This window comes from Mya arenaria, chromosome 13, assembly GCF_026914265.1.
Source record: "Mya arenaria isolate MELC-2E11 chromosome 13, ASM2691426v1".
Lineage (NCBI taxonomy): Eukaryota > Metazoa > Mollusca > Bivalvia > Myida > Myidae > Mya > Mya arenaria.
The window spans coordinates 55307551-55333553 of NC_069134.1; the positions used below are offsets into that span (position 1 = coordinate 55307551).

The window sequence follows — 26003 nt, forward strand, 5'->3', positions numbered from 1 at the left end:
TACCGACTTGCTTGCTCTTTGATTTAATTGAAGTGTAATGTCTGCTTTAAATGCAAACATAATCATACTTCTTAAAGCGAATTTAAACTTGCATTGGATGTGAATTCAACCGAAAACCACACTCTCGTTCACCGCGATCTCATTGATATAGGTTGTTGTATCATAAGTATTTCAAATGAATTGCTTTTATAAACTATGTCTATACGAAAAAAAATCAGATTGAAGCCTGATTGGATAACTACCGTATTAGGTAATACTTAGAGTGAAGAAGTGGATATCTACGACCAATTTATTACAGAGGATAATAACACTCAGTTCGAGGATTTAAATATTATAGTTTAAGGCCAATGCAAAACAACCGAATGCAATAATAATGTAAAGAATGAAGCAAACTAGAAATAATAAAGTACAAAGAGGGTGATTCCATGCGTATCTAATGAAATGTGCTGGTTTAGAAACCGGCTGATGTTCGGCAAGGCTACAAAGGCGGCAAAACACCTTTAACGTTTGTTTTTATGTTTACAACCGTAACACTCTGAAACGCAACGTACAATCATGGGAGGAACGTCAAACGAAAATTCAACCATGAATAACCTTAGCACTGAAGAAAATTATAAGATGAATCCAAATATTCAAAAAGTAAGTATTCAATGTTTTTTTTAAACTATGTTTGCGTCGTTGTGGTTAACGTATTGTGTGTCTTAAGCTGGTTGTCATTTTAACAATGACCTTTTATCATTGTGCTATTAAACATTATAACAGAAATAATCTTATACTGCCGACAGTTTGGCATGTCCCTATTTATCATTAAGATTGTTACTTTTGCTCTAAATGCTAAACTATTTTTGACAGTATTTCAGCACAGAAAATCATGGAGATTTTATCTTTAAAGGATTGCAGCTTAATTTCCCTGCAGGTAATTTCATTGTCATAAATAATTCTGAACTACTTTCATAGAAATAAACAATATGGAGGCTACTATCGATGTGAAATTATTATGGACATTGACTATTACTGTATGCATATATTTAAATTTATCTCCAATGATGCATAGCACGATCAGGTATCTCATTACATTTCTTAATCTTGGTTTTACACTTGAAACATTTAATCTCCTATACCTTAGACAAATGAGATTGTTACACAAATCTTACCTTTACAAAATGTGTGGTGAGCTTGATCTCTTTTAGGATACTTTTTATTTTCTAGAAACAGATATCTGACCTATTACATAACTATGATATAACAAGAAGGAAACATATGCTTTAGTGCCAAATATTAACATGTAAGTTATGTGTTCACTCTCATATGATCACATCAACACTTCCAGGTGTTGTGCTGTCGATGTTGTTCGTTCTGGTGTTAGTGATGTTGCATGAAGGATTTACCTACTGGATTCAAAACAAATGGGAAATCAACCGTAGTCTGAAGACTTTTAGGTAAATCTTGATAATTGTCACGTGAACAAAACATTTTTCGAAAGTGAAAACTATTGTCAAAAGAATACAAGCTTTCTTTTAGCGATCAAGAACATTCAATTTATGCAGTTAAAAGGAAAGATTTTTACGAAGTGAATGATTAAAACAGGATCTTGGAGTGATTCACCATAATGCTTATATAAATTTTGTACATTAATTCGAATAATGATAACAAACATATATAAACAAATTTGCGTTTGTTTTTGTTTTATGGTATGATGTACAAGTAAATTTCATGTTTATTTCAGGTCAAAAAATGACCAACAGGCGGCTGAAAGTCGTTTTCATTTAATTGCTACACTGAACAAACTGTTGACAACTACCCTCTTGTATCTTATGGTGCTATGTATCGTGTCAAGAAACATTTGGATTCTTGTTTCCGCTATTTTGGGAAAAGGTGTTGGATATCTTCTCCTCCGCCCATTCGTGTCGGCGTACATCAATGTCGGTTTCGAAAAGACCAATGAGCGACGTACGTGCATTGAGATGAGACATGTTAATGGAACTGTGTCCGGAAACAATGTAGAATTGATATGCCCACTAATCGAGGCTTCGTGTTAAGGGTCTTTACGTTGAAAATTATGTCCATATGTTTTCCATAGACCTAAACACTGCTAAGCTTATTGTGTTGTGTGTAATATATACATACAATTGTTTTAACGCCTCGTGAACTGTTTCTTTAATCGTCCAAGGCCCATCCCCCCATTCATTAATGACAATACCTTGACCGTCTACGGTATGTCTGTGTTAATTTTGTACATTGCGTGTCTCACGTTTTGTGTATATCAACCCCTTGTCTTACGCCCCTTAACGGATTATTCGTTAAAAACTTTGCTACTAGGTTTCTCTCTGTAGTTTGCATTGTATAATAATATGTTCACGCAACACTTACTACGTACCAGTAGAACGAAATATAATCAGATAATGTTCTACAAGAGTATCTTAGTTTGGCTGCAGAAGAGCACATGTATTGTCTTTGTCTCAGTGTCTCGGGCCGTTTTAAGACACCTGTGCCAATTATCACGCAACTGGTCGGCGTTGCAATTTATTACGTTCTACCTACAATAAACTGGACACCTTAAAAGGATACTCTATGGTTATTCTGAATAGACATTCGTAGATGGAATATCACTGACAAAGATTTGTTTATGTTCATTTTATAAATGTTATGGGTATTTATGTTTTGGGAAAATCAAGATAAGCCATTCTGCAAAACCGTCTAATAGTATATATTTTATAGATAAGTATGTTGTACGGTGCGCTGATTGTATCGTCATCTGCTTTATGCAAGCGCCATATTCCCTTTTGTTTAGTTTTAGCAATTCATGTACAGAAACAATAAAAGTTTAATATTTATTTAATTTCAGTTGTATTTTTTTACTAAATATTATCTGAACACATATACATTTGAATGAAGTACAACACATACGTAAATTATACGTTTTTATTAAACTCATCTGCCGATCGTTATACGATATTGACGATGACAGAACTTACAATATTACTTGGTGTATGGTAGCGAAATCCAGGTAATGTTTAAACAAATCGCATTTTATCATAATAATGTGAGTCACATACGGGTCACTGCATTGCCACTGTAAAACACCAAGTCATGAGTCGTTGATTGTTTCTTGAACATATGTATCTTATACCTTTTTGTCCAAAGAAATGGGTTTCAATGTTACAACCATTCATGACTCAATTTGAATGACCGTGCATTGCCTATGCCAAACTAAGATCAATGTTACAACCATTCATGACTTGATTTGAATGACCGTGCATTGATGCCAAACTAAGATCATTTTGAAATTAATTATGTATATGAAACCGTAGAGGAATCATCAATTTAAAGAGTAATACATGCCTATGGAAAATATATATGTGTACCAATCCCTTCTATAATACATTACACTTCGTTCTGTCATGGGTCCATTTGTATGTTCGGTATGATTGGTTGAAAGTATCTTTAATACAACTCTAAGGTACATAAATATGAACTTTTTTAATATAAAGAAAATAGGCAGCACCACTGGAAAAAGCTTGAGATACTTCCATTATGTCACAACTAATTATATATGATTTTCTTTAAATACACTAAAATCGATGATAATGATACGCGTATACTTGAATTTAGAGAAAACATCAAACAAATAATTTGTCTTTTTTATGTAGTTTACTGTTAAATAGACACCAGATAAAGCGTGGTACACTTCAGAATAAGAGTTAGCTTTTGAATGTTCTAACGATGAATAGAGCACGGTTTGGAGTTAAGATAAAAAGTAATCTATTGAAGAAGGTCGCAGTATTTATACGGCACATTATACGGTCAAGGTCGCACTTAAAACGGTCAAGGTCGCACTTAATACTGTCAAAGTCACACATAATACGGTCATGGTCGCACATTATACGGTCAAGGTCGCACTTTATACGGTCAAGGTCGCACATTATGCGGTCCAGGTCGCACAGTATACGGTCAAGGTCGCACATGATAAATCCCATATCAAGGACTTTTGTTAAGCATTCTGCTTAAACATATCATTTACATAGTTTATCGTGAAAGGTTATAGCAGAATTTAAGTGTTGTATTTAATGAGACAGCAAATTTAACTCATATCACTGATATTTAAGTTTTTAAGAGCTTCATACATTTCATCTTTTTAGAAGATGTAAAGATTTCTATAGTAAGAAGTATTTTTTTTATAATTTCACCTTAATTTAAATCAAGCTGTGACATCAGTGACGATAACAAGTCATGTAAAATGGTTATATGAAAAAAACTCATTGTTTTGTATATTTAGACTAATAAACGCCTCATTATTAGAACCTTAAAATACAAATTACAATTCCAAAATAATCAGTGTATCCCGACTCATGTGTCGAAACAAAACGTGACCGAAAACAAACATAATCTGTAACCAATGTTGTCCGAATACTTGTTTTGATGGTATATTGAAATCTGGTGGTTAAACCATAAAAGCTATATTCGCAGTTATCAACAAAGTTGACCAAAACCAATTTAATTTGACACCATACTCTTCCTAAACCTGAATAAGGCGACGCTTTCTTAACTTTATTTCCATGTTACACATTAAATTTCTTAAACGAAGAAAAACAACTTAGCTGTCCATTTCATCATATTTATTTTTGTTCATTTACATTTAAAAGGTTTGGAATGTTTGGCGAGACTCCCCTTTCACATATATAAATATCTGGGCCAAATTGACCACAGCGCAAATTATTTAGGCCCAAATGGCCATAGCGCAAAAAACTAATTTTGGGCCCACTTGACCCAAAATGAATTTTTGAAATAAAATGGTCCGAAAATGTTGACCCGATTAAAGGCCAACTGGTCACCTGCCAAACTTTGGCGTCTTCCATGGCGACCTACCCCAAAGCCTCAGGGTTGAAAATAAGCAATCAATTATTGCAGCAGTTAAACAATACAATTTAGTTCAGCTCAGCAAATATGCAAATCAGTATCAACTATCAATTACAAGTATTCATTCTTTAGCAAATGTAAGTGAATTCCGTCACGGAAAAGCAATGTTCGGAAAGCACTTTAAAATGGTTAATGATAAATTTGCTTAAGATTTGGATAGAAAAGGTGCTGCCGAGCGCTAACCAATAGAAGTATGGCGTACTTGTACAACGGGTATTGACGCGGTGTTCAACGTACAAACCCTTTCAACAAAGGCAAGGTATCATGATAGTTTACACATTCTGCTTAGGAGACACAAAATACATTTTTTCATATAGTCTATGGGAGCCTCGCCGGACTTGGATTCTTCGAGGTATTCGTCTGGCAACTTCTAATGGCCGTTGCGCACATTGAACTTTCTGCACTGGGTCGCCAGCTTCCCCGGTTTTACGTCATTCAATAGAGCGATGGTAATGGCAAAACTGAAATATTCGAACAACACAACAGAAGAGAGCAACTATTTACATCGAAAAATGATAATATAATGCGTCTGATGCTAATGTTTGTATATAAAGCGTACTGCTCGGCTGCCTAAAATATGCAGGGGGGTAGGGTGGTTTTTTTTAAATGACGATGAAATTAATTCCATAACTTTTAACACACCTTGTACTGACGATGGCTTGATTCGAAAGAAAGCTTTACCACAAAGGATTATTACGTGTAAAGCGAGAATTTACTTGACCAATAGAAATTTAGAAGAGCGATAAACAACTCATGCGAATTGACCCTACGTTGACCTTCGGTTAATAACAACTAACATTTCACTTGTTGATAACCTCGGTTACTCCACATGAGTAACCGGAAGTAATTGCAAGCCAGCAGCCTAGACAATCTAGTATAGCCAGACTTGCTTATCTCTTTTATTCAGGCAAAAAATGGAAATGACGGAAAATGCAATTCGAAAAGCGAAAAGAGATGGCAACGGGCACGAAATATTCAAGTTTTCTATTTACCTAGCTTTACTATATGAAGTTTCTGCTGCTTATATCTACGTAACTGATTACAAGAAGAGCACCATAACACAACATAACTTGACACGGACCTTAACATAATTCGGAAGTTTCAAAACTATGCAGTTAATGGACCAAGAGGCATTATGGCCGTCGTTAACGACCTGCTAAACTGCTTATCTTTAAATCTGGAGCCTTAACATGTTCACTTGCCAGATCATATAATTACTAGGGTGATAATAAAATCTGATGTCGCTATTAATTGCCCGCTGACAAAAAAGCTATTTGTCGTCGGTCAAATATTTGCCATGGTTTACAGGAACAATTCAGTTAAGGTATGCAAAACTATAATATCATATCAGCCAATGGATAAAACAACGTTTGAAAACACCCAAGTGTTTGCCATTTTTATTTGTTATTATTTAAATGAACAAACAACAATAGTATTGCAAAACCTGGTACAATATATATAAAGAATAAAACAAACAAAAAATCCTGAGACGCCATGGAACTGGTTAGCAGGTAAACAAGCTTCAATATGTTGTTGTTTGAGTCTGCTAGCAGACGCCTGTTCCCAGGCAGGATGAGCACACTAGACCACATGCAGTCACTGCTGTCAGTTGGATACTTGACTTGGATAGACGCAGTTGAGGTAAACTGTAGTCACTTCAAATCAACAGAAGCCGATATTGCCGTACCGGAATGTTATCTCGGTGAAATATGTGTGTGACATTATCCTCTTTGTGTATGACACACATTCATGTTTTTCAATATACTTACATGTTCAAACAACTTGATTTTAAATTCTATATATATTTTACATGTGTTGCAGTTATCCTTAAAATGAGACGAAATTGAATCGCAAACAACAACAGACAGAAACAATAAACATGCTATATTCCGAAACAATCTGTATTTCATTAAACATTACAAGAGAAGACATACATACATTAAACATAATCAAAGGAAATAAAATATTAAAACATTACAATGTTGCATGTTTAAGATATGCAGATGTTCAATCCTCTTTAACTGTAGGTACCACGAAGCAATGCTCGTCGACATCTGTGACTTTAAAAAATAATATACTCAATCAACAATATTTATTCAGGAGATTGATAACTCAACATTTGAAAGAATGTCCATATGTTTGTCCTCAAGTGTGTATATTTAAATGAAACATACTACTTCAATTTTATCAAATTTAGGGAAAGGATAATAGAAAAAGGTCAGTATTTATCATTTAATACGTACGTAAGATTTATCTGTCTTCTTGTGGGTTTGAATGTCTTCAGTTTCGTTTTCGCTTGCAGGGAGATAAGTTGGCGGAATATTGTCTCGCCCTCTTGGAGCTGTAGGCATTGGTAACCCCTCACGTTCTACATATTCAGGAAACTTTACCACGCGCTGCACATCGTCAAACGTTAGGGCGTGCTTGGGCCGTTTTCCAGTGTTTCCATGGGTCCTTGGAACGATCCCATTTGTTGCCATGTGCGCCATCAGACCTTTTAAGGCACTTCTTCCTATGGCATAGCAGAGGTGAAATGTTCTCCTGCAAACAATGGACCCATTAAATTTAAATGTATAACGCATCCGTTGTCTCTTTTTTCCTTTCTTAGTTGTTGCCTTGGCGCGGTCGTCATGTAAGATGGCCATAATATACATGTCTTTTTCATTTGTGTCCATTTCTCTTAAGTTGAGTATGTGTTCATACACATTTCCTACATTAGGCTGTTGTGAACATTTCCTTTGACACCCACATCCATCTTTACACACTTTCTTTATATCTGTAAGCTCACAATTTTCAGCCACTTCAATATCGCTTTCATCTAATTCAGCCTCTCCATTGCCATCGCTGTCTGTATCTTCATCTACGATTTGTAGCTGCAAAATATAATCCCTCACACGACCTTCCAATATCCCGCCAATTGTGTCAATATCATCGTTGTCGACTTTAGTATCAACTTCACACGCCTCGTCTTACTCTTGTGATGCAAATGGTGTGGAAAGTGGCGTTCTTCCAAAATGATTTGAGTACACACTCTCTAACTCCTGAAAATATATTATAGGAAAAACCTCATTATATTTGTCATATGAACCGGGTAGTTTTGTATTATTTGAACCATTTTTTTTCAAAATTGATCAATGATAAAACAATATATACCAACACAATTTAGTGGAAATGTGATTAAAGCAAAAAAAAAAGTATAGCTCATATCTGGAATTGAACTTGAGTCTCCCGGGTGCTGCACGATGATCTTTCAACTGCGCCACAGTCTCATCAGTCTAACTCTTAATTAACGTTATATATTACATCAACTCTTGGTCATAATTCGATATAATGACTCGACACTTTTTCCATCTCATTTTAAACATGATATTTCGTTTTTTGTACATATTTATTCGTTTAGTGAACATATCTATTGGAATAGCATATTACAGTACTGTACAAAATACTAAACAATATAAATTCAAATACAGTAAAACAAAGAGATTTTCATTTTGAATGTCATTGCATCAAAATACGAATAAAATAATAATAATTCTCATTTATAAAACGTTACGATGTACAATAATAAATGTATATATTGACGGAATGCGTTTAAGCCAGGGAATAAGTTAACTTAACCAGTTTTAAGGGATGTTATGATGCCGATATAAGGTGATGTATCCATGTAACGTTATTTATTCACATGTTATATCAAGTGCAAATTTATGGTAAAACCAAATTTACGCCCTCCTTTGACAGAACAAAATAATGAAATACATAAAAAGATAACTACCTCCAACTCTGCATCCATTTTAACACATCTAAGTCAATTACCTGTACAAATATCTATTTTTTCTTCAGTGTTTACAAATCTAACTTCTCACTTCCTGGATAAACTACGTGACGTCATTTAAATCCGGTTTTCCCTAAAACGTCATCAATGTCATTAAGACAGGTTTTATATATATATATATATATATATATATATATATATATATATATATATATATATATATATATATATATATATATATATATATATATATATATATATATATATATATATATATATATATATATATATATATATATATATATATATATATATATAGCAAATAGAGCAAGCCACAATTTCCATTCCAAAACCATTCGTATATGAAAACAAGTGAAACAATTAAAATGACTAGATCATATTATTTACACAGATTGCCATAATGAGGCTAATCGTGCACATTATGTTAATATGCACAAATTTAGGCTACAGTTATCTTTACTGTTAATTAATATAGATTAATCTGGAAAAAACAGTGTCAAATTATGCTAATATCTGGTTTTAAATGGTAAATTTGGCACACAATTAAAAGAACGGCGTTTTGCAATTGTCCATATGTTGCTGAATTTTTACACATTTGCTGTAAATGTCACATTTTGAATAATTTACACACAAACAAATTTGACAGGGGTGACTAACATCTTCACTTTCTTGAAATATGGGATTCTTGGCTGCATCCACTCCAAGTTTTAAATTGTTTGACCACTTCAGGTTGCAGGCACATCAGAATTTCAAAATTACATAAAATCAAAGTTTTTAACAGAATAAAACTAATATATACTACTGTGAAGGTATGCAATATCCCAGTTACCAATCATTTGAGGCATACACAATTCTATATATTGTCATAAATTTGATATAGTCTCATAGTGTTCATTTAATGCATTCACAGATCGTGACAAAATTGATGAAATATAAATTATTACGTTTGGATAATTTGCAATGAGTATTAAACAACTCCAAGGAAATTGACTACAAAGAAGCATTTTGGAGGAGCCAGAACTGCACATATTTAGAATCTCTTCTTATTTGAAGACATTTTCCATTCTCTGGAGGCGGTATAGAATTCCAGAAAAAACTAATTTTGAGCAGCATTTTTGTCCTTAAAGGTCCTCTAGAGCATCAGCAACCAGGTGACTATAAAAAGAAACAATACATTTGTGTTTTACAGAATGTTTATAGGTTTTCAGAAGTATCGAGGGATAAGTCAAAAACCTTAATGTAACCGGCACACTTTTTATCCCATCTTCCTTAAGATATTTAAAGCAACTCAATTTAAAGCTGCACTCACACAGATTGACAGTTTTGATTACTTTTTTTATTTTTTTTGTTATGGAAAAGGGCAATTTAGCAAAAATGCAAGGAAACCTGTGATGTAAGACCGCTGACAAAATATCAGATCGCATATATTTTTCATATTTAATTTAAGTTCAAAAATTGATGTTTAATTCATTTTCTTAAACCGATAGTAACGCTTTTAGCCATGAAACATTTATTTTCGAACGGAAGTATGAAAATCTGCGATGTGATCTTTTGTCAGCTGTCTTATATCACTGGTTTGCAGATATTTACGCAAAATTTCAAGACAAAAAATAAAGAATTAAAGTTGTCAAAGCGGTAAATCTGAGAATGCAGCTTTAAAAACCTTATTGAATTATCATATGTGAATTAGAGAGGTGAAGAGAGTGAGCTGTAGGATTTCTATTTCGTAGTATTTCTTTAAAATAAGAATTTTGTTTTATTTTGTTGCCATGATTGTTGAAGTAGATGATTTTCTTGTCCAAATTAAATGTACACTCAATAAATCAATCTTCATCATAAATGAAGTTTTGTTTAATTGCTTATATAATAAGTTCTTAATGTAATGCTCAAATAAAAGAGCTTACAAAATAGTTTCACAAAAACAGACAAATAGAAAAAGGTTGTTATATTAGAAAAAGATATAATCTCAAAGCCCGACCAGATATAATTCACAACCGGCATGAAACAATGTCATTTAGGAATGAAACAAACAGAACAGATAAACTTAAAGAATCAAGCCCGTTCAAACAATGCTACAGACGTACAGTGATTGTGAACTACTAATAAATTACAGTATAATGTCATCTCCAGTTTAAGTTCTGCTGGCTGGTCTGTCATCATCCCCATCTCCAACCTGTCGCAAACAATATCAAAGTAATATGAAGTTATTAAGGAATTGGATTACTAAAAAGATGCACTATAATACTTAGTGGAAGGAACTACTAAAAAATATTTCATAAGGATAGTCCCTAAAGCCTTCGAGTTGGGTTGGTGAAGCTGGGAATTATACTAAATTGGCAAGAGAGGAATGAATGGATATCAAAATTTAATGTGGGGGAGGGGCGGAGAAGATGTAAGTGCTATAAAAGGGTGTCAAACCGGAAAACACTTATTTGTTATTATAATATGTATATATGTGTATACAAATCACAGTTTTCTGACTGATAAGTCAATGGAGAGATACCCCCATTTTCCCCGAATAGACACCTTTTTCGAATCGACCTGGAACAATTTGGTTAAATTGTTATAATTTTATATGAGAAAATCAAACTGAAATGGCAGTTTGAATACAAAAATCATTATTTAATATGCAATATAGTTCCTACAGGTAGCATGTCAATGAAATACATAACAGGCCAATAATGACGATATTTTTAACATATATCTCTATTCTTATTTTATTTACTTGTAATCGTATCTTGATGAAAATACATGTTTGGTGCAGGACCTGTATGTCCACTTATGACCCCTGCGAATGGTTGGACAAACCATGCCCGTGCCACTGAAAATAGATGCGAGGTTGGGAAATCGGTCAATATCACCTGCAAAAGCGGAAATACAGCTGCTAAGATCACTGCGATATGTATGCCTGACCACACGGAGTGATAAAATACTTTGTCAAGGTAACGTTATACCCATTTTAAAGAAATTGCGTTTTTGATATGAGCAATGTATTAACTAGGTCTGCATAGGTATAAAACGTATCGCTTTAAATGTCATTTTAAAACATTGGTGTGTACCGGAATTGTGCTAGACCAGTTGTTATATTTATTAGAATTGAGATGCCCTTCTAATTTCGTTTAGTGTACACGTCTTATATATCATTTGCATTTCATTTAACGAATGCTATTTCTGTAGAAAAGGGCAGTGTTTCTGACAGTCAAGTGGCGGTAATTGGTCAGCCGGTGGTGCAGGGGCATTTCTGGTCGTTTTGCTAGCCGTTGTTGGGTTTATTCGTTATCGTAGGTACAATTATTGTCACTAACAAATAACCTAAAGGTCAATTTTCTAAACGATGACATTAAATAGTATTTATCTTACATATCTTGGTTCACAACCTAAAAAAAAATATTATGAAATAAGTAAAATGTAAAGCTTAATGCAGTTACAATATCTAAATTGATATCGTTGTTTTGTTTTTCGCAGAAGATATAAGAATAGCGAAAAGATCATGACGAAACGTTACACAGAGAGCCCATCTATAAATCGGGATCAACAGAATGTTTATTCGGAAATAAGAACTACCGAGTCAACATGTGTATCGAAAGGTTAATGTTTTTTCTGTCTTTTTGTTAATTCTCTGGTTTGTTGAAATTTTAGGATGATCATAGTTCTTCTTTTTCTTCAGGTAGTTCAGATTATGTTTATGCCCAATCAACAAAAGCTACGTGTTGGAATAAATAACTATATCGAGGTAAGAGATGGAAATCAAGTTGACAAAGTCTATTAAAGTTTTGAAATGCAGGATAGGATGCCCAAAACTGCTATCAAAATTGACAACTTTTATGATATCGTTTTTTCGACTTCATATTCAAAGGAAATGCAAATCCAATGCAAGGTATATTCATTATATTCCATTGCCTTACCCTATTGCAACAAAACGAGTTCTAAAATTTATTGTTTAAATAATCCCAAGGTGTATGCATGTACTGCATTTAGCCTTAAGTCAAACTCATTTCGTATGATAACAAAACTAAACGATCGATGTATTCGTAGAATAATAACTTCTTATTTAACCAAATTTAATATATTACTCGTAAATTGTGTATACCCGAAAAAAAATTGAGGGTATAAGTTTATTTCAGTGTAAGATCGTATTTTATTTCACGAGTGTTCATAGAAAAACTTTATATTCACTCGTGGCTTCGCCACTCGTGCAAAAAAATAGTTTTTCTATAAACACTCGTGAAATATAATACGAACTTACACTGAAATAAACAAATTTTCTGCTTCTTTTATGCTTATTTCCAGAGTTTTATAGAATTTAATTTTTTTTCTAAATTGCCCCCTTTTTTAAAAAAGGTGTTATTTTCGCCGCCACCCGTGGGGCGCCCCTCATGCAAAACTTTAGGTGTAAAGTTTCTATTTCCGGTTTTATGAGAAAGAGTGCCTGATATTATTTTTTTATATTTTATTATTCACTCGTTTGTTAGTCTAAAAAATGTATGCACAGTTTTTTAAGCGTGGTATGAATACATAACCAAATTACTACGCCGCCATTTATTGAATGTAAATTTGAAAGGTCGAATGTGATGTCAAAACAATTGCGGATAATCATTGGATATAAAACAATTTTCTTAGTTTATGAGAGTGGTTCATGATACATGGATATTCAGTCATCTTAGTGTCAGAGACCGGTATGATTCGTTTAAAAACAGGTCGTTTTTCCAGGTAATGATGAGGACCACGCTAGTTTGTTGACAGATTTGACGCTTGGGTGGAGTAAACAAATCAGTTAATCTGTAAACTGCTATGTGAATTTTCCGGGAAGTTCGTATTTCAAGGACAAACAGTTCCAAATACATTTGAACAATGACATAATATTCTATTTATGCTCGAACAGTTATTTTCGTCTTTAATTTGTTTGGTATGACAGCAAATGTTCGGACATTCAGCTTCAATATCAAGACAATGTTTGAAAAAAAAACGTGATAACCATTTTCTAATAAACGGTTAAATTTCTTTAGATTTTAAAAGTTTTTTGCCAACATTTTATGGTTGACTGCTCTGTTTTGAGGGTGGATTTTGTATATTTAATAATATAGCCTATATCCAATTACAACAATTTTACATATTTACAATATACATCAATTTTATGATTTGAGAGAAAGCTGTTAGCTTATAAATTTATCTCACATCTCTTAATAAAATGTTTTGTCGTCGTTTCCCGTTTGGCATTAAACTTCATAGCTTTTGAGTTTTGTCCCAGGAAACAAGATGAAAGTATCGACAACTGGGCGTGTTTGCTTTATTTCGTAGAAATCCCGTACACATTCAAGTTCTTTGACAAACTGTAGGATCTAGGAAGACGAGATTTACTGGCCGGAAAATGACAACTCTGAAACATATGGTAACATGACGATTTCCAAGACAAGCGAAGAATGCGAGGGTGTTTTGAGGGAAAAACTCTTGACTTGAATCGGTTTCGAAAGGTGATGTGTTATCATCATCATCATCATCATCATCATCATCATCGTCATCATCATCGGATTGGCGATTATCATCAGAAACAAAATCATTTACACAACTGTCATAAACAATAAAATACTTATTAAACACAAATGAAAACTAGTTAAGTATAGAACGCGTAAGGAAAGTGTGGTCATTAAGAAAATAACAGGAATATACTATGTAAATGTATCACTGCTTTTAGACACGATACCTTCAGTAAATACAACTTGAGGGTTGGCCGGATGATTCAGCGTTCTCTTCCTCTCCAAAGGATGTTATAAACTTCTTTGATGCGGTACAGTACTGTCAACATCAATCAGGAAACAACCCTGTTCTCGTTCATTGTATGTAAGTGAATGCGCTTCTTTCCCTTCAATCTACACTGTTCAAAACGAGTTAAAATTCACTGAAAGTAGGAAAGCCCTATAACTTTTTTTATTTTGTCATTAACATGTTGTTTTCTATAATATTAAAGGACGAATTAAACACGGTTACTTATACATTAAAATAAGTTTTAGGTTAGTTTTTTCCCAACTGCCATTTCAAACTGCCCTTTGAAATATGTATTATACATGTTTTATAAACGCATGTACTTATAAACGTTACAATAGTACATATCGTGCCGTGCAGCAGTCGCTGTCCACTCTTCAAATGAAAAGCTTCTTTCTATTACTTTGGTTTGATTTTTATCATAAAAAAATATTTATTATTGGTTTAAAGCGTTTAGAAAACAAAATTGTTCTCGATGATGTTTGACGAAATGATCTTCATTTTGTCATCGATAATGCTATATTGTTATTACAATTTTATCATCATCATCATCATCATCATCATCATCATCATCATCATCATCATCATCATCATCATCATCATCATCATCATCGTCAGTAGTAGTAGTAGTAGTAGTAGCAGTAGTAGTAGTTGTAGTAGTAGTAGTAGTAATAGTAGGGACAATACACATTCTTATAGTGTATAGATGGTTGATCATTACTTTATCACACTTTCAGGAACGTAGCAGACAGAAGTGGCTTGTTCTGTGTTGCGTCTTCAATCTTGGAGAGGATGTAGATTGAACAAGACGTTGCTATTACCAAGGTCATCAACGAGATGAGGAACTACAGGGAACATATTATCCCCTCCGTGCTGCGCATATAGAAAAAATATGTGTTTCATGCTTTGGAGGTAAACTGTGACTGAAACATAGCAATAAACACGACCAAACACGTCTGTTTAAAAGAAATCAGTAGCATAACATTTAAAGGCAGTGAGACCAAATATTAATATGACACCATATTTTAAGGACTAGTTTTAGTTTGTGCATGAAGTAATCAAGGAGTACATTCTGCAAAATGAAACATATTCAAATTTCACCGACTGAGGTCGACGTGCTGTCAAGCAGTGTGACATTAATATGGAAACAACGGGCTTTTTAATAATACGTGTATATTGGTAATTTTCATATAACATACATGACGTACCAATTGTTTATAAGCTTTTATATAATTATTACATACTTGATTGTTTCCTGATTGATTTCGATGACGTCACGTCCGGCGTACATAAACAACTTATATGATGGCGTCTTCTGAAAAGATGGGATATGTGGATCCTGTGACCTGTGTGAATACACTGAGAAGGGCGAGGGTCGACATGGTTCAAACCACCGGTTCAAATACCCTTGAATCACATATATGGACGCGTTTTGTTGCATTTTAGGAATTCTTGTTCTTTTAAACATGTGGGTAATATTCAAAAGATTTTGGCGGATATGAAAATATGGTATCCTATGTGTAATATTACATTTTACTTTCAACGGACGGTGCTAAATCATTGGGGTATTATTTCAGAACTACACAAAGAGGGGAGCGTTAATCGTTACCAAGACACCGCTAGAAAGACCAAGACAGACTTCTGGTGGTTGGTGGTGGAACACAATGTCCATACAATCGTCATGATGAACAACAGGAGTAAGATGAAGGTGTGGTCGATTTACAATTACAAAGTTCCTCTTTCTTTTAGGAGCGAAGATAAAACTTGTTCTGGCTCTCATAAATATCGAACTTCCCTAATGAACATTGATTTTCTTACCATTAGTAATGATATATCAGTCCTTTGATTCAATCGAAACTATGAAGAAACGGAAACGATGTGAAAGTAAGGACGATTTGATTTATTTAAACAGATATTCATTTACCTTTTTTTTAAACAAATTTCCATATATACATCAATTTTAGGATTTGAAAGAACGCATGCAGTTTATTTATTTATCCAACATCTCTTTATAAAATTGATTTTGTTGAGAACTCTTGCGATATGTCAGTGCTAAAATGTTGTCTGGAAAGAGGATGAAGGAAACGAAAACGTCGTCTCTGTGACGGAAACTACTTGCGTTTTGTTATTTTGTCTGTTAGGCAAACTTTTTGGCTTTTGATTTAGTCTCACTTAATGATATCACAGTATTGGTAAATTGGTTCGTTCGCATCATTACGTAGATTCCCTTACTTATTTCGATTTCAATCATGCACTGTCGGATTTAGGAAGACGAGATATATTGGCCTGTACATGAGGAACTTGAAACATATTAAAACATGACGATAACCAAGAGAAGCGCAGAATGCTTAAGAGGATTGAGGAATATAACGTTTGATTTAAATCGCTTTGAAAAGGTGATGATGATTTTTTTTCCTTCATCATCATCATCATCATCATCATCATCGTCATCGTCGTCTACATCTTCATCTTCATTGTCATCATCAGCAGCCGAAGCAGCAGGCGCAATAACAACATTATAACAACAAACTTGACTTGCACAATAAAACACTCAGATTTAAGCACAAATGAAAACGTGAAAAGTGGAGGAAGCTAAAGGACAATATTGTAATAAAGAAGAAACCGGAACAAAATAAGTAAAACATGTTTTGCTTCAAACCTAGAAACTTTTACAAATACAGTTTGAAGGATGGCCTGGTGACTCAAAGCTGCCCTCTTCTCCTAAGGTTGTTAGAATCCTCCTTGATGCGGTTCAGTACTTGCAACACCAATCAGGAAACAACCCTGTTCTCGTTCATTGCATGTGTTATTGCACTTCACTTCTTTACTATAAAGTTTGACATATAACAAGTTAAAACTCATTGTTTATAGGGAAGCTCTTTAAATATTAATTTTGTTATTGACATGGTTTTCCTTATGAACAGGAAATCTTGAACGCGGTTAATCAGAAATTGTATTTTGTACCGATTAGTAATGTAACGAGTGCAATTGAAAATTTCCCATAATTATTTTAGTGTATTTTAAGTTTATATCTTAATTCCTTTGGTTTTAATGCGTAAAATAAATTGCTAATTTATCATTATTTGATTTGAAACAAACCAAACAATTGTTTAAACTTAACGAAATAATCGTCCTGTTAACATTTTATATATGATGTAAGAAGTGTTTGCAATAAATACCTAAAAACACTACATTCTATGCTTTGCTGGACCCATCCAAGACCGTTTTCACTCCTACCCCAAAAACCTGAAATTGTCAAGTCATAACTGAATAAAAATAAAATATGAATTATCCCATTTTGTAGCGTTATGTTTTTTACAAGAAGTTTATCGGATCCAATGATAGACAAATAAACGTTATGTTTATGACAATTTTTAATTGATTTTAATTATTCTGATTATTTAACAAGTGTATACAAGATAAATCGCAGTGTCTGGTGTTCATATAGTATAAATGTAGGAGGGCAAGCTTGTATATTTCCTAACAAGCATTTGCGGTTTGGTTTGTGTTTTCTTAGCGGTCTTTGAAACAATATGCATATTATTTCGTTATAACGATGTATCATGGTTGCACGTCACAAATGAAGCAGACAGAAGCAACCAGTTTTTTGTTGTCCCAGCAATCATTGAGATGTTGTGCGTTGAAAAAAACGCGTACTTGACTGTTGTTAAGATGATGAATTTAGGATCGGAACTGCCAGAAATATCTTCTGAAACTCTATGATCAGTTTTAAATTGTTTATTTGCTTAGGGAGAGTTTGTGGAATTGATATTATTTCAAACAATATCGCATCATATATTTGAAAATATATTTGCAATAAATACTCTGAATTGTATTCTTTCGTCTGAACCTAGAGTTTGGATCCCTACTAATAGAAGTACTTGGGGTTTATCAGTTTTATAATTATTTGACACATTCTTTAGTTTCTCAAGTAAATGCATAATTTGATAAGATTGATCAGTTACGTTTTCCCTCTATTCGGCATTTTAGGGATAAGAGTGCGGTTAGGCACACAAACTAGTCCACCTCCCCCCAGTCAATTTACATTTAACTGACCGTTCCAAGGCGGTATCTAGCAATCCTTGATAAACAGCCCTAGTTTAATATATGGAGTGTTTTGTTTGTGGAGTTTTGTGTTGCTGCTCAATGATTTTAGTTTGTAATTTTTCTGTAAAGGTTTTCTATGTCATTGGTTAATCCTATGCCATTGAGCGGGGTTTATGTTTAAACTTTCGACAACTGGTCTTGTGTCTGAAGTTTTTTCATATTAATATTGGTCTATGCTGGGTCAGCGTTCTGGGGGGGGGATTGAAGTATGTAAAAGACACATACTAACATGATTGTATAATAGATGAGTTATCCTTGTTTTGTTACACCTTCAGTAACGGAGCTGATAGAAATGGCTTCTGTGTTTCATCCTCTGTGTTGGAGTGAATGAAGATGAAACAAGACGTTTATATCACCCAGGTAATCAAAGAGATGAGGAACTATAGGGAACAGATTATTCCCTCTGTGGTGCGTATATATACTTCTAAAGCACGGGTAACCGTGTAATTAAACATCACGCATTGCAATGTATAAGTTACTTCTAACTACTTCCATTCAGCAAAAGAGCTTTTATACAATAGTGTTTTTTTGGGATTGAAACACGGCAATTAAAAAGATCTGTGTAATGTCCGTGAAAAAAGCCATTGTCGTATTCTTCAAAAGACAGTGAGATTAAATAAAATAACACAAAAAAATCAGGACCAGTTTCAGTTTGTGCATAAAGTAGTCAATGAATATATTCTACAAAATGAAGCATATTCAAATGTCACCGACTGAAGTCGACGGCCTGTCTAGCAGTGTTACATTGGTATGGCAACCACGGGCTTTTTTAATACTATTTAGTAGTTTTAATACTATTTATTACTATTTTTTTAATCTTCTATAAAAAGATTAAGTGACATTTCAAATAAAGCGATATCTTTTCCATAAGGTTATACCCTTTAATATAATGTTTAAAGGATATGAACCATATTTACTCCACACCCAGTACTAGATGAAAAAGACGTTATTTCGCACCTTGAACAGACGTTTGACGGGATTGCCCAAGTCATTCCGGACATTAGCAAACCATTAAATACTCGATACTTATCGGTTTTTGCGTTTGAAATAAAAAGTCTTAACATAAAATTATTTCTCTAAAGAACTTCAGTAGTAGTAGTAGTAGTAGTAGTAGTAGTAGTAGTAGTAGTAGTAGTAGTAGTAGTAGTGGTAGTGGTAGTGGTAGTGGTAGTGGTAGTAGTAGTAGTAGTAGTAGTAGTAGTAGCAGTAGCAGTAGCAGTAGCAGTAGCAGTAGTAGTAGTAGTAATAGTAGTTGTAGTCGAAACAGTCACATAAGATGACTTTGGACGACTTGAAGACACAGAAATCCGGATGGGATGCCCTAGCTCTGTGCACATATACCTCTTATTTCTTTGACGTGCTCGGTGTTAAGCACCACGGGTATCAACTGATCTCGGTTGAACCAGTACTTAATGTTAGAAATGATATGTAGCTTATAAATTAATGATAGCCATATTTCCTTTGTAGGAAATGTTTGTTTTTAATCATTTTGGTTCAAAATAATCATACTGCTATTTTTATGAAATATTTCAAGTGAATGCTGAATCATACTCAACTGAAGAATATGGAGGTAATTAGACACTATTGTCGGATTCAGTTGGCGATATTTCACTATACAACATTAATAATATTTCATTCGAAAACGCTTTCATCATATTTACTTTAGAAACAGGAAGTTAATTTACTTTATGTGCAATTTCATTTAAAAATGTTCAGTATTTCTCTATTTCTTTATTTAACAGCACGGAGGTTGCTTTTTGGACGAGAAAGGCAACTACCATGTACTGTTTACAAGGCGCTATGATCTACCTCATTAGGTAATAGTGAGTCAGTGGTCGAGTTAGAATTTGTTTTGGTATCTTCCAAACATTTCTGTTAAACAAAGCATCCTGTGACTTTCGGGATTTAATCACACATAATCAAAAACTCTATGACAGTAATATTATATACGCACTTTATTTTATTTTTCACTTATCATTTAGTCCTCGGTTGGACTGGCCGTATACACAATTGCAATCTTTTTATTATTAAATTTTCATTTTTTACATTATATGTTATCTGTTTCAAAAATGAAATTTACAGTTCTGAAGGGAAGTAACTACATTTGATATTATAAGTATTTCTTAAAGTTGTTGTTTTCCCTTCTTAGTTTGAATTAAATACATTTTTAACTGTTAAAGCTTATGATTTAAAACGTGTTTTCTCCGTGTTGCGAAAACGACACAATAATAGCAATATTAATAGCTCATCGAGTGTTGCTGTTTACGTCACGACCTAAAATATGGTTGTTATGGGGCGGTTATTTAACTGGTGTACACGCTGGACGTCCACACAGTCATTCTTGTATACATATGTACACCAACGTTACGAGTTGTCCGGTCAAAAATTAAGTAGATCAAAATGACCGATAAGATAGAATCAAATCTGACCGGCAGAAGTAATTTTAATGAGTCATTTGGTCTAACAAGCAGTAAGTAATGCAAGGCAGGTTTTAGAGTTCCTGTTAGAATTATAACAATTAAATCATGGGGAATATATTTCCAATCAGAAACATCAGTTATTCGTACATACAGTTTCTGGTAACTTAATTATGATATATCAACTTGGATAGAAGCTGTTAGAAAATTGGCGTATGTATATAAAATGACGTTTATATGTCACGAAAGGATTTCCATAAGGACGGTCTCATAGTGATACATATACATCCAATCGTGTGTCATGTAATTAAAATACATAAATTAAAAAACAACAACTGTAATACCATGATCGAGTCAGGCATTGATTCACCTTGAACTTTGATGGAAGGGACTCCCAGCCAAGTTCCCCTAGGTATTCAAGTTTATTGATTTATTGGCGATAACTCGTACATACAACAGGATAACTATTGACAAACACCGCATTGTATGAATTGTCAATGGTTTAGGAGACCCTGTCGATTTTAGACATTACAGTATTTGTTTAATAAAATGAATAATTGGACAGTTTGGTTCCGTATAAGCAAGGGGAAAATTATTGATATTATAATTAACCCTTCTGATATAATCGAATCAACTCTATGTTGTTGCCGAAAGAACATTTAAGTGCTCTTCGATTATTGAAGATTAACATAATTAGTATTGAAAGCTGCAAAAATGCCACTGTTGCCGTCATTTTTTAATGAATTTTAGATTTAAAATATCTACCACCGAAAGGCAAGCAGGTGATGAAATATCGTGTTGTTATGAGACACTTCACCAAGCTATATGCAGGTTCAATTTAATGTCCCATGATTTTTATTATCAGTATTTATTCTTGTTTTATATGATTGGAGGTTAGTGCAAACTGCTGAAAAACTAGCTGATGATACAGAGATGGAGGAAAACTGCTGACGAGATAAGTAATGAAACGTTTCGAAAACTGCAAAATTTGGTCAACTTCTTTTTACCCCAACACATTTCGCAAGATATATATATATATATATATATATATATATATATATATATATATATATATATATATATATATATATTTTTTTTTTTTTTTTTTTTTTTTATTCCTGAAAAAAATTGATTTTAAAATCTTTATAAAACATGTTGTTGTTGTTTTTTAATCATCCCCAACCACATTTGCATTTTGGAAGACCGTTAATAGTTGTCATTGGCTAGAGTATATTAAAAACATTCAAGTTGATGATGCAGGTATTTTTGGTTGACTTTCATGGTTGATTCATTTCATATTACCTTTACTTTCTATTTGTGACGTGTATACAAACGTTGTTATAAATATGTATTTGTTGTTGTAAGATTAGTTATGATCGATAGCATTTGTTTAATTTTTATTCATTGCCGATATAAGTGTAGTTTGAAATGCAAGCAGCATCTTTTGTGTATAAATGTTAGTTGATTTGGCAATCAGAATTGATATAAATATATTGTATGGTAGTATGTAAAATTGCTTAGTAGAACAATGAGAATTTCACCACCCTTATATAGCTCACCGAGAATCCAGTTTCAGAGAGCTTGTCAGTTTGTTAAGCAGGAATCGTTATAGTACTGAAATTATGATATTGCTACGGTATATATGATTCATGGGCTGTTCTTATCCTTAGAGATTCTAGTAAGAGTGATAGCACAGCGACAGAGCAGTTGTGGATAGTCTAAGGAGCGTTGCGATTCATTTGGTCATCGAACAGACAGTTAGTATTCGCGTCTGTGGGGTTCAGAGTCACTTTGGACATTGAAGGGACGCTCAGAACATCGGCATCGATCTAGGTTTGCAGAGACTCGTTCGAGCTCGTGAAATCATCAGCTGTACATATTGCTTCGACCGTAATGATTTGTGTTGACTGCTAAACCTAAAGTCACGGACGCCTTGCGACAATATATAACCACCGAGACCATAGGGCTTGGAAGCTTCATTAAAAGGCTTAGCCACGGAAATCTTGACACGTTCGGAAACTATCGAAAATATTTGACGTCAGCTTCAGTTTGAGAGACAGGTTATATTCAGCCGAGGTGATTGCGGAGTGAAACCGACGGTGTCCGCCTGAATTATTATGTATAGGATATTTCAACTTCGATTTTCTTATTTAAACTATAAATATCTTAGTAAATACATAAAAAATGAAAAATGTATAACATGCAGTATTATAAGCTTTTCATTTCCCTGTGCTTCATAAAAATTTCATAAAAAAGATTATAATTAAAACAGCGAAAGCATAATTATCTTATTTATTCAAAATATTTATATCAAACTTAAAATATAGAAATATAAAATGGTTTATAAAACGAGTGAACACACAACATGCATGTGAAATCCTGCACGAAAATAACATGGTATTTTGTGGTTCTCTCCCTTGCCTTGGCAGTGTTAAATTAATTCCGGATAGCGCTAAGGCATAGCTTAAGATCAGGTTTATTAAGTACTTACTAAGCATTTTCATTATTATATATATTATTATTCTGTAAGGTGCCGTTCGTATTTATCTACATGTAACACATACTAATGTTTATAATTATTTGGAAATATACAATGTATGCTTAATTAATTTTGTTTTTTTCATGCAGTATGTATAATGTATATGCTATATTCTCATGCTTTTTTTTCGTGTTTTTGTGACATGTTATTTGATGAAGACACCAATTTCTTGCAGTGAAATAAAGCAAATTTACCTAATACACCGACCATCAATGCTTATTTAGTTTATCACGATAACATACTCAATTTTTCAATTTGATTATAGAGTCAATTTAAATATTTTGATAAACATTAAAACAAAATATATTTTTGTCACGTTTGGTTAGGATTTTAAAATATTTTGATCCAGTTATCATAGTATCCAAGTCCCGTAAAATATAAATCAACATCAAAAACTGTTAATTTATTCTATTTTAGATGAATTGTTGCAATAAGTGTTTCAATTTTACGTTTAAAGGTGATTTCATGTGCACTTAATCAAACAACATTTCTAGAGTAATTCCAACAGAGGGTTGAAATGTAATCATCACATAATTATTTAATTTAAGATTTAATAAATGTTCTAGCACTGATAAAACTAAAAAAAATTTTTTTCCCGGATTAGGGACGATTGTACCATGTTAAACGCGTTCTTTGTACGTTCTTACTACGACCAGGAAGATTACAAAACGCGCTTTCCAAGTGCTTATAACTTCCTCATTACGTTCTTATGACTTGCGTCCTGTCAGATTTTTGAAGACGTAGTGGGAACGTGGCCGAATGTGATGAGGGCATTAATATGCATATTATGTTCATGACAAAAGATAAGATTATTTAAAGTCGGCAAAGCATTATACAGATAACATGAGCTCACAAAAGTTATTTCACGACTATACTGATTTCATCAAGAAATTTAACAGAATCTGATGTTAAATGGCTAGGGAAATATAAGGAACTGTTAAGATGACATGAACAGTCCCAACATATATTAGACACACATGTTAATAACGATAGTATAAAGTAATATAGTAATACTAAAACAATGAGGCTCAGAGCAATTATTTAAGACACATATAGGAAGAAAAACATAAAACCTCGTTATTAAAAATATAGTGGAGAAACAACAACAACAACAACAACAACAAACACTACTACTACAACAACAACTACAACATATTATAACCTGAGAAAACGGAAATAATTAACTTATGGCCAAATGTTTTTATCAATCACACAGTTTAGATACAATAAATGAATTGCTTATTGTAATTGTATTTCAGCTGATGTTATTGAGACAGTAATGCTCATTGATGTGGACATTGTGGTGAGTCGGCCAATCTCTACCTGCAAGCAACCAGTCGTCTACCGCCTAAATGACCCCAGGATTAGGATTATAATTGGCTTGGTTATTCGTGCTAAAATTAGGGTTTCTCGTGGATAATTTGTATTGAATTGGTCATTTGACGCTCACACGGGATAACATAAACATCGAATTAAAAAATGTCCACAAGTTTAAATGTCCATGCCTGCATTTTGTGTTGCATATATCATGCTTACATCCTGTCTCGTGCATATTTGTCTTTTTGGTTTGGCATTTATCATAACATTAATTATAAGTTTAAATGTCCATGCCTACATTTTGTGTTGCATATATCATGTTTACATCCTGTCTCGTGCATATTTATCTTTTTGGTTTGGCATTTATCATAACATTAATTATACATTAGTGTGGGTGTGTTGTTTTCCTAATATTTTAGGGGACCAATTAAAAGTGCTGATGTGAGGAAGACGACTACAAGTCGGTACAGTTCTATCGAGTTCTATATGACTAGTGTCTCAATGATTAAGTTTGTTTCGTTTCAGTTGAAGCAATCATTCAACTTTGACATCACCTTATGTATGGAAACTTTTGTTTCCGATGATCCTCGATGGATTTTGGAGGTATGAAATGCATGAAGCGTCCGCCGTCAGATTTTACGTGAGAGATATCTCAAACTCCAAGGACCATCACAGTGGCAGGATTTAGGACTTCGATTGCGCATTTTAACTTTTCAAGCATTTGGGTGTGCAAACACATTTACTGTCCGCAAATATTTATGGACATTATTTATAAACGTGCATTAAACTTTTCGCTTTGAATATGTTAAAATTCTACTCACACGGCATAAGTGTATTATATGTTCATACTCGTTGCGATGTGTTATGGGTAGAGTTTTCCAGAGCTTTTTTTCATTTCATAATTTGACTATGGTTTTAACTCTGGTTTCTACTCTGGCCTAGCATATCTTTGTAAGCGGGTTTGAAGTTTGATTGCCGATTAAGTCCAATGTTTCATTGCTGGACAATTTAAAGGAAATATTATTGTGGTATATTCATCTTGGAAAGAAATTGCTAAGGTCAATATATTGTGCTGTACAATTTATACATGGATTTGTTGAATTGCATGTTCCGTTTTTATTGACAACTTTAACTAATAGTTTTACTACAATAT

General features: G+C 33.4%; 1 protein-coding gene across 1 annotated transcript; it reads left to right on the forward strand.

Annotated features, from left to right (window-relative positions):
- The first annotated feature begins 175 nt into the window (after positions 1-175).
- On the forward strand, positions 176-2834 carry LOC128214991 (probable low affinity copper uptake protein 2). Its single transcript, XM_052921724.1, has 4 exons — positions 176-639; positions 853-916; positions 1331-1439; positions 1727-2834. Exons 1-4 carry the CDS (start codon positions 556-558, stop codon positions 2037-2039), a joined length of 570 nt encoding a protein of 189 aa, XP_052777684.1. The 5' UTR covers positions 176-555; the 3' UTR covers positions 2040-2834.
- The last annotated feature ends 23169 nt before the right edge of the window (positions 2835-26003 follow it).